Source organism: Trichomycterus rosablanca, chromosome 23 (assembly GCF_030014385.1).
Source record: "Trichomycterus rosablanca isolate fTriRos1 chromosome 23, fTriRos1.hap1, whole genome shotgun sequence".
Taxonomy (NCBI): domain Eukaryota; kingdom Metazoa; phylum Chordata; class Actinopteri; order Siluriformes; family Trichomycteridae; genus Trichomycterus; species Trichomycterus rosablanca.
The window spans coordinates 2,104,281-2,114,410 of record NC_086010.1 but is presented as its reverse complement, the minus strand read 5'-3'; the positions used below and the strand labels follow the sequence as shown (position 1 = coordinate 2,114,410).

Sequence of the window (10,130 nt, the reverse complement as noted above, 5' to 3'; positions counted from 1 at the left end):
ATGAATCCGTTGTTAAAGGTGTACAAAAGCAAGGTGATGAAGACACTTAACCCTGACGCAGAGGATGAACCGGCTGAAGAGGTGAGTCTAAAAAAATTCAGCATTTTAAGCTGCCCGGACCGGTTTGGTGGGTCTAGACCTACATTCCACCTGTTACTACATAAAGTTAAAGTCAAAACTTTACACACACTTAGGACATGTACGTTTGGTCCAAAAAAGTTTGAGGTTTTTCATAATATTCTTCTAATCCCTCATATGTAAACATTTAATGACACCAGGTGACCTATTTGTGCCCAAATAAATAGGGTTGGTTTGACAACAATTGAATGAAAAATGCATGGAACAGTGATCTATTATCAAGTTGTAAATGAAACCCACAGATGTAAATGTGAAAACACTGTCGGCCCTGGATGAAAGGCTGAGCGGATTTGGGTGTTGGGTTCTGTTTTATTCACATGCATAAATGTTTGGGCTATTTTTTATAGAATCATGTTTTAATGGAAAGTACTTAAACATAAAGGGGCTCATTTGCACAAGTACCAGAGTAAAAATCCCATTTAAGATGTTAAAGAGCCCAGTCACCATGGACCCAGCCGTGCCACTGCCCCCAGTGTGACCGCCCTCCTGAACTGCCGGTACTTACACCCCTGCCTGTTCACTGTAGCTCCATTATGCGCGGTCATTATGTGCTGAATGAAGTGGAACGAGGCCTCTGAAAAGGAAACGGCATTTAATTTACACAGATAATAAAGAACAGGAGGAGCTTTTTCATCTCTTTATTCATCACGTCTTCTGCTTCGGGCTTAATTAGGGTCCCATAAAATCCAATTATATTCTTTTTTTACCTTTATTTGATGTGCTTTCTTTTTTTAAAGTGGGCATTTTAGAGGTCTGATAAAATACTACTAATAATAACAATAATAATAAGAGAAGGGGAATCCAAAAGGTACTAATTGTTTGCTGTGGTTTAACAGGGCACATGGAAAGATGTGACCCACCATCTACCCTGTGTTTCCTGTGGTCTGGGTCCTGCTATACCCAATATCTAACAGAAGCACGGCTTTAAATCCCATTCGGCCAATTCTGCCAAATGAACCCACTGCTCAGCCAGACAATGTTAATAATATTTCCATGACATCTCGTATTGTTTTACATTTAAATGCTATAAGTTTCCTCAAAGACAAACAAACAGCCTTATAATAATCTTTAGTTTTTTCAATCAGGGCAGTGGTAGCTACTGGACTAGAGATCATTGGTTGAAGCCCCACCACCACCACCACCACCACCAAGAGACCACTGTTGGGCCCTTTATTGGAACCTTAATTGCTTACATTTGTAAAAATCCTAAAGGTTTCCTAGTTTACCATGAAGACAATTCATTCATATATTCATTCATTTTCATCCTGGTGACGGTTGTAGTTTGGTTAGAAATTTAGCTATGCTGGTTAAATTACCAGTTTAGCCATGGGTAACTGGGAGTTTGGGAATTTGTCTTGGGTTTGTAAGCTTTAGAATGCAATTTAACATCCTGAATTCAGCTTGGGTTGGGTGGATGGAAAATCTAATAATCAGGGACTAAATTGTGAAGGTGGCGCCAATCCAATCTACCTACTGGATGTTTTTAGAGGTGGGAGGAAACTAAAGTACCTGGAGAAAACATGCAAGAACATGCAAAATTCAATGTTGTTGTAATTGTTTTAATTTCTTTATTGAGTAACTTTAGTTTACATTTGGGGATTGATAAGGACTTGGAACATGAGACTCTCAGAGTCTATAACATTTACATTTACGGCATTTAGCAGTTGCTTTTATCCAGTACGGTGACAGTATACTGTCTAAACAATTGAGGGTTAAGGTGGTGGGGTGGTACGATGGCTAGTGGGTAGCACTGTCGCCTCAAAGTAAGAAGGTCCTGGCTTCGATCCCCAGGTGGGGCGGTCCAGGTCCTATCTGTGTGGAGTTTGCATATTCTCCATGTGTCTGCGTGGGTTTCCTCTGGGAGCTCCAGTTTCCTCCCACAGTCCAAAGACATGCAAGTGAGGTGAACTGGAGACACTAACTTGTCCAATACTGTGTTCGATATAACCTTGTGAACTGATGAATCTTGTGTAATGAGTAACTACCGTTCCTGTCATAAATATAACCTAAAGTGTAAAACATGAAGTTAAAATCCTAATAAACAAACAAACAAACAACTGGTGGGGCTTGAACCAGCAACCTTTATCCTTGACCAGTAGGTTACAACTGGCCTTATTATTAAAAATGGCCTAAAGTCCTAAAATGCAGCACAGGTTTACTTGGCCTTCAATAATTTAAAGGGAAAGTGGCCCGTACGGGGATCGAACCCGCGACCTTGGCGTTATTAGCACCACGCTCTAACCAACTGAGCTAACCGGCCACAGCGGCACCCACACCACCGTTTAGTTTAGGTGCAGTATTGTGAAACCGTCTCAAACTTTCAACACCCTCCTTCCACTTCAGTGTGTATGTTGCATGTAGAAGCACTAGATGGCGCTGTTCACCTTCACATCACCCGGAGACACCAGTCCCTTGGTACGGGCTCACCCTGTATAGGGCGCAGAGCAACACCCACATTCACACCACACAGACTGAACATTAGTAACATTAGGATCGTTTACTGGTGTAATCATTCCTGCCTGATGTTTTTGTAGGTTATGGAGACAGTAGAGGAGATTCCTCCAGTCCAGCAGGATGAAGGACCCAGTGCTGTATCTCAACTGGCTAAGAGAGTAAGATCACAACGTATATGGATAAAAGTATTGGGACGCCCTTTTTAATGTCTGAATTCACCTGTTTCAGCCATAACAGTTGCTAACAGGTGTAATAAATCAAGTATTTTATGATAATTACACGCAGCAACAGTTTAGGAAAGGACCTTTTCTTGTTTTAGAATGACTACCCCCCTGTGCACAAAGCAAACCTACCAATTCTGAACAGCTTTGGAATGAAATGGATCAATCAGCTGATGCTTTCTTACAAATGCTGGCACAAATTCCCACAGACATACCTCAAAGTCTTGTGAGAAGCCTTCTCAGAAAAGCGGCTTTTGTTATAGTTGAAAAGATCACATAAAGGTCGCTCTATTATAACGGGATGTCCAACATGTTCAGGGTCTGGTGTCCAAATATTTTTGGCCATGTAGTGTATGAATGTATGTAAATTAGTGATCTGGATGGCATGAACTGCTCGGTTCAGGTCTAGTTTTCACAAGGCTGCTCCAAAACGTGAGGTAAATCTCTCATCTGCTAAATAACAGCAAGTCAGCCTGGTCATGGTCCTGGTGCAGCAAAGCATCCCAACACTATCACACTACCAGCACCATGCTTGACTCTTCGTATCTTCCTAGTGTAGTGATAGCTCAGTGGTTAAGGTACTGGACTAGTAAACAGAAGGTTGCCGGTTCAAGACCCGCCACCACCAAGTTGCCACTGTTGGGTCCCTGAGCAAGGCCCTTAACCCTCAATTGCTCATTGTGTTCCGCTCACTGTGTAAGTCGCTTTGGATAAAAGCGTATGCTAAAAATGTAGTGTAAAAGAATGTATTTGTTTTTACATAATGAGACCCCCACTGTTTAGATACACTAAAGCACATCTGTGCATCTTTGAATGGTTTGTCTTCAATCTTTTGTGACTTTATGGATAAGTGGTTACTGAACCCTTGGAAAATCTTTAGCCAGCCTGACACCCTGGGTAGACTGTCCCAAGTTTCCTCAAAGACCAACAAACAGCTTTATAATATCTATATCTTAAGTGTTTTTTAGAGATTCCTTTAGATCAGGGTGTTGCTAGCTAAGATACTGGACTAGAGATCAGAAGGTCATTGGTTGAAGCCCCACCACCACCACCAAGATACCACTGTTGGGCCTTTTATTGGAACCTTAATTGCTTACATTTGTGAATTGCATTAATAAAAGCACGGCTGCTGAAATCAAACTAGTCTTAGTTCAATTGGGAAATTAGCTGCCTTTTTTACTTGACTGTATCTACGGCGGTGTTTTAGATGAAGAGTAACGTTCTCTGTTTCTTTCAGATGCAGGGTGTGGGGACGAAGAGCTGGAGGAGCATTACCGCCATCTTTAATAAAGACGACGAGCACCAGCTGCTGGAGTCTGAGACTGAAAGTCAGCCAGTACCAGACCAGTAAGTGACATTCTGGCTCTTGATGGTCCCTGGGTGATGCGCTACAGGGATAAGAGAAGGTGTAGAAGGGCAGCAAGGTGGTGCAGCAGATAACATGGGTGTCTGTGTGGGTTCCTCTGTTGTACAAGAGGTGGATTGGCTAGTCTAAACAAGTGCTAAGTGTTTAGTGAGTGAATAATTAAATGTGTGAGCATGTGATGCCCCGAGATAAATTGGCATGATGTCCTGGGTGTCTACCTGCCTTGTATTTAACCACTGTTTGTCCTCAATCTCTCCGCAGCCCTCTGGCGATAAAGCCTGAAGAACCACCAAGACCCAACAAGCGCATGTCAGGATTCTGGGATACCTTCGCCACCAAGTGGCATCAGGAGGCCGCCACCAAACAGGCCGAGGCAGCCGAGGCGGGTGGCGAGAGCAGCCCGGAGCCCAGAAGTCAAGAGGAAGGGAATCGGCTAGAAGCGGAAAACCAAGCAGGAGCAGATGAAGGAGGCCAGGGCAACAGCTTCTCCAGGTACGCTGCGTTGGGCGGGGCCGGTGAAGACGCGCCCGCTTTTAAATGGAACTTTGTGACCGGTAAGTTGGCTGAATTGAAGAGCAAAAGCATGACCAAGAGCAACTAGGCAACGACGCGAGGCGATGCCAGGGACGGACGCACCGCATACAGTCGATAGGAGCCTCGGAACAGACCAAAGACTAAACCACGGCGGTCATTTTTACAATGTCCATCCCAAATCTAACAATGTAATGATATGCGATGAGAAGCATAACATCTTACGGCTTCTGTAGATCCGGATCGCTCGCTCAGTGTATCTTCGTCCTAATACTTTGTACTAATCGTACCGCTGCGTGACACTTCAGGGAATTTTGCACTGCAGGCGCTATTCACGTTCCAGACAATCACACAGCTAATGTTCAGCACAACCCTCAACCTTCCAGTTTATAACCCACAGCTCTACCCACCAGGCTACCACTGTCCCACTGAAACAACTGAAAATGAAATGAATGAATAAATTTTAGAGTTCTAACGTATAGCTGGATGTAAGATACATTCAAGCAAACCAAAACGTGAGAGTGTAAAGATTTAAAAATGTTTTATTTGTTATCGGCTGTTTGCTTTGTTTTTTTCTCTGTTTTGCTGAATCTGTTGTTCTATATTGTTCTTTAATTTAATGAGAAACTCTGTTGCAAATTAAAAACCTAATAAACTTTATTTCAGCAATTAAGTTTGTTTTTTTGTGGCTGGGAACTCGTTTTATATGCACACAGTCAAACAAGGAAACGCTTTAATTTGGGGTTTTGGAAAATCTTATGGATCAATGATAAACACCCAACTTTATTTATCCTGTTTATGTTTGTGACATTTCCTTCTAATTCCTCATAATCTATTTATATGGACAAAAGTATTGAGACAGCCCTGCTAGTTACTGAGTTCAGATATCATAAACACACCCATTCCAATCACATGTATAAAATTAAGGGTGTAAAATAAATATTATGCCTCCGAATACGTGCCAATGGTTTGAGACAGGTCGTTTCCCCTTCCTTCAGTACGACTGGCCCCACTCTGCACAGAGTTTGGTTTGGTTTTGGTTTGATGTTAAGTTAGATGTGGAGAAACTTCCAGAGCCCTGATCTTAATTCTGCTGAAAACCACTGTGATGACTTGAATTTGGAATGTTGATTTCGACACGGGTACCTGACCTTGCAAGTGTTCTTTTGACTAAATACACCTAAATCCCACAGACGCACTCCAAAATCTTTAAAAGACCATCATTGCCTTAAAAAAGTATGGTTGTGCTGCTGTATTAATGTGAATGATGCCCGTTGTTTTGGAATGGGGGGGTCTGACAAGCTCATTGTAAGGTGCCAAGATACTTTTGGACTGGTCCTGCATGGTGGGGCAACCAGCGGTAATGTAAAGCATGCTAGGTTAGTTTTAGTGTTTATAACATGTCACAAAAGGTGTGTATTCATCTGTTAACACAGACACTGCATGTTTACTACTCACCCCTCGCTTGACGTACACCTAAGAACCTCCCACAGTTCTCCTGAGCGATAAAAGCTTTGAGCTTTGCTAGATTTCTTTGCTTCTGCTCTTAGGCGCCCTTCCGTGGACACGTGTTGTGCATGTGCTTTTTTTTGTTTAGCTGAACTGGAATGCAGACATTAAAGATGCACAAGCTAAACTAGTGTTTTCTGTAAGTGAAGCACGTGTCGGCCCGTCTGTCGTCTCGTAATATCGTATCTTTTTCTTCCTATGATCTTCGCTTTGATGTGTTTGTGTGTTTTTTGTTTGGTCACGCCGTCTCACTCCTGCGGAAAAAAAAAATCCCACCGGCTCAGAATGTTAAGTTATGAGACAACCATAATAAACGCATTCAGCCAGGTTTGAGTCACACACAAACACACACACACACACACTTGCAGACAGACATGCCTCGCAACACCTGTGTGTGACAGAAAAGGTGTCTGAGAAATGTATCTGACTCAACCGTTGTTCATCAGGTGAAAAACTGGGGGCCCACACACACAGACACACACACACACACACACACACACACACACACAGACCTTTGCAAGACTGAGCTGAGGTAGCATGGTGGCATAGCAGCCTGTGTGGGCGCCATAAAGCTTCAGTGTTTAAAGCTCAGGTCCAGTCTGTGAAGAGTTTAGCATGTTCTTCACATGTCTCAGCTGCTCAAAATTCATCCTATGGACGTACACTAATGCTGTATGGCCAGAAGTATGTGGACACCCCTCCTAATTATTGAGTTTAGGTGTTTCAGCCACACTGAAAATGCTTTTCAACTTTGTCACAACTGTGTGTTCCTGCCTTGTGTCCAGCGTTTCTGCAGAAAGGAAGGACGACAGGAAGTAACTCCTAAGCAATCTGGAGAGGAAGCAGATTATGATGTTTGTATACAGTGCAGGTCATTCAGATTTGTTTTTGGAGAGGGTTGGTGTAGTTTTCATTTTGTTTATATGTTTTAGGGCGTGGGCCGGTGTGGGTTGGTGGGGGTCGTTGGGGGTTTTGTGTTATCAGCTTGAAAAAGTTTAGATAGTTAAGAGGAATCAACTCCAAACTGGTGAAATAAGACCAATCACAGACCGAGTTTCCAATGTAAAAAGTGATTAACCTGATCCAGTTTATGGTTTTTAAACACAAGTGTCATATCCGAATGATTTTTTTGGGAGTTTTGAGAGGTCCTTCATAACATTCAGTGGAAAAACCCTTTTAATTTAATTTGTCCTTTGAGATGGAAATAATCTAAATCATATGAGGGAGTATTAGGACCACTGTTACATTTCTTTTTTACTGTATAAGTCTCGATTTCAAGAATACAGTCGGATTATTATGGAGAAAGGGTGTGTGCTATCTGTTAGCGCTGTTACTCTGAGAATAAAACTGAACAACTGAACAACTAAAAAAACTCAATACGATAACAAACACTATAAAATACACTGAATTAACTTTGAATATATAAACACTATACAGAATTGACAGAAACTATTGAAACAGGTCAGATTGCTTATGTTTAGATGCTAAGCAGGCGCTAACCGAAAGTAAACAAATGTAAAGACGTGAAGTTCACACATTGTTAAAGTATTTCTTTAAGAAGGTTTTAAAAAAAGAAATTCCCTGTTTGAACTCTGGGTGTCACTATCACATAAAACCAGTTTGAAACGCTTCTAATCTCGTTTTCCCAGCACATTTACTTCACACTTCCATTAACGCCCTGAGCCTCGGTATTAACATGGCGGCTCCAAATGCACCAAAACTAGAGACTGAATTGCAGATTTTAGGCGTGTTTACTTAGGTTTTCTAACAGTTCAGAAGGAAATGTGTATGTTTCATTTGAAGAATTATAATAATCTTCCCATTAAGAATATAAACTGGTAAGTGAAATTGACCCAACACAGTTTGTTTGTTTGTTTATTAGGATTTTAACGTCATGTTTTACACTTTGGTTACATTCATGACAGGAACGGTAGTTATTTATTACACAAGATTCATCAGTTCACAAGGTTATATCACACAATCATGGACAATTTAATGTCTCTAATTCACCTCACTTGCACATCTTTGGACTGTGGAAGGAAACCGGAGCACCCGGAGGAAACCCAGGAGAGACACGGGGAGAACATGCACACAAAAAATGCTACTCACCGAGCCACTGTGCCGCCCTTACCCAACACTGTCATTGATAGATAGTCACTCAGAAACGAAAATATGATTGTTAGTAATCGAGTAGGTTGATTATATTTAATTTGTTTTATTACAGAGAGTCTGTGGCTCGTGTTTGCATATTTTTACCCCCTCCTGCCCCCAATGAGAAAAGTTTGGACACCCCTGTTCTAAATAAACACAGTTGCTTGCAAAGCCATTTCATCGTCCTTACACTAATAACAAACCAGTGTTGATTTGCCGGAAGATTGAGGATTTCTTTATTTCTGCCATACCAAATCCTCAACGTCCCTCATTTCAACACAGGGAGGGAGCTGTGTCCATAATATTTCGGCTAAACTCATGACTTTAGTCTCTAAATCATGTCTCAGACTCAGCTTTATTGTCATTCAACCACATACATGATAGAACGAAATACAGTTACCCAGGCCTCTGTGTGTGCGACATGAAATAGAATAAACTAAGATAAGTATAAAAATAAAATTGCTAAGAAACTAGGAAAAAAGAACAAGTAAGAAGTATTTGCATGTTAAAGTATTGCACAAAGAACTGCAGCAGCTTATGAGGATCTAAAGTGCATAATTGCAAAAAGTATAGCAGCAAGACTAAGCAGCAACAAATCACAAGATGGTTAAAGTGACAGTGTGACAGTTATGTTCAGTATATGGCAGTGTGTATAGTGTTTATATAAGGTTGTTAGGATGTATAATGTTTATATAAGGTGCATAGTCAGTATATGGGGGGCAGAACAATTTAGCAGTCTGACTGCATCCGGATAGAAGCTGAAACACAGTGATAAATCATTTCGACTTAATTCTTAAAATCAAAACTTACAGCGGCCCTAATAAGTTGTCATAATATCATGTCCTCAATGTAACGGGTTAATATTTTCTTTATGTTTGCATTTGTGTTCAATAACACTTAATAGTAGTGTGTTACATTTGATTCACACTACACACATTTGTTCCTTTATTACTCAACAGTTAAACCTAAGGAGCTCTTTCAGTACCGTTTTGTGATCCGACTCTTATCAGAACTAAATCGGACTTCTTCGTCTCAGTTTTCATCCTGTCTGACTCTCAACCCCGTCATTCCTCCCGTCCATCCCGTCAGCACCACGCTATTAAATATGGGCTCTCAGATTCACCGAGCGGATTCAGAGCTCCTGTATGAAATTCCTCCATGGCTTGATGGATTTATTTCTGGCTGGAGGTATCGCTGTGTGTTTCAGTGCTCTGGACATTTATATATTTATATATATATATATCCTGTATATATATACATATATATACACACATATGTACGTATATATATATATATATATATATATATATATATATGTATATTAGGGCTGTCGAAGTTAACGCGATAATAACGCATTAACGCGACCTCAATTTAACGCGATTAAAAAAATTAGTTCATGTTGACACTTGACTGGTAGAACAAACGTTTTAATGTCGGACTTGCCACCGTTTTTCATTTGCGGTTTGTTAACATAATGTAACCGATCGTGGTAGTGATGCACTTGCATAATAAAGAAATAAATACACGCTATATTCACAAGTTGTCGGGAGCAGAACACTTTATTACACTTAATTAACTTCTTCTTCTGTACCGAATACCGGAAAGCTGAGTCAAGCACGTTAGTTCATGAACTATGGAAGCCCCAAAGGGTCAAAACACACTCACTTCGTGTAGAAACGTCCATCAAACCATCGTCACGATACAAGCACAGAAAAGTCTGTTACAATAATTACACCTTATCCCACCTAAAGCACCGCTGA

At 41.1% G+C, this 10,130-nt stretch overlaps 1 protein-coding gene and 1 non-coding gene across 2 annotated transcripts; one reads left to right on the top strand and one right to left on the bottom strand.

Annotated features, from left to right (window-relative positions):
- Positions 1-4,780, top strand: LOC134301328 (uncharacterized protein C1orf232). The gene is made up of 4 exons (XM_062985992.1): positions 1-81; positions 2,673-2,750; positions 4,051-4,160; positions 4,441-4,780. Exons 1-4 carry the CDS (start codon positions 1-3, stop codon positions 4,778-4,780), a joined length of 609 nt encoding a protein of 202 aa, XP_062842062.1.
- On the bottom strand, positions 2,325-2,398 carry trnai-aau (transfer RNA isoleucine (anticodon AAU)). Its single transcript has one exon. It is a non-coding gene; the product is annotated as a tRNA-Ile (tRNA).
- Positions 4,781-10,130: the final 5,350 nt, after the last annotated feature.

Bases quoted from the DNA above. Each gene is read 5' to 3' on its own strand.
- LOC134301328 (XM_062985992.1), top strand. From the start codon at position 1: ATGAATCCGTTGTTAAAGGTGTACAAAAGCAAGGTGATGAAGACACTT. The intron at 2,751-4,050 runs GTAAGATCACAA...TGTTTCTTTCAG, and splicing joins TATCTCAACTGGCTAAGAGA to ATGCAGGGTGTGGGGACGAA. The intron at 4,161-4,440 runs GTAAGTGACATT...ATCTCTCCGCAG, and splicing joins AGTCAGCCAGTACCAGACCA to CCCTCTGGCGATAAAGCCTG.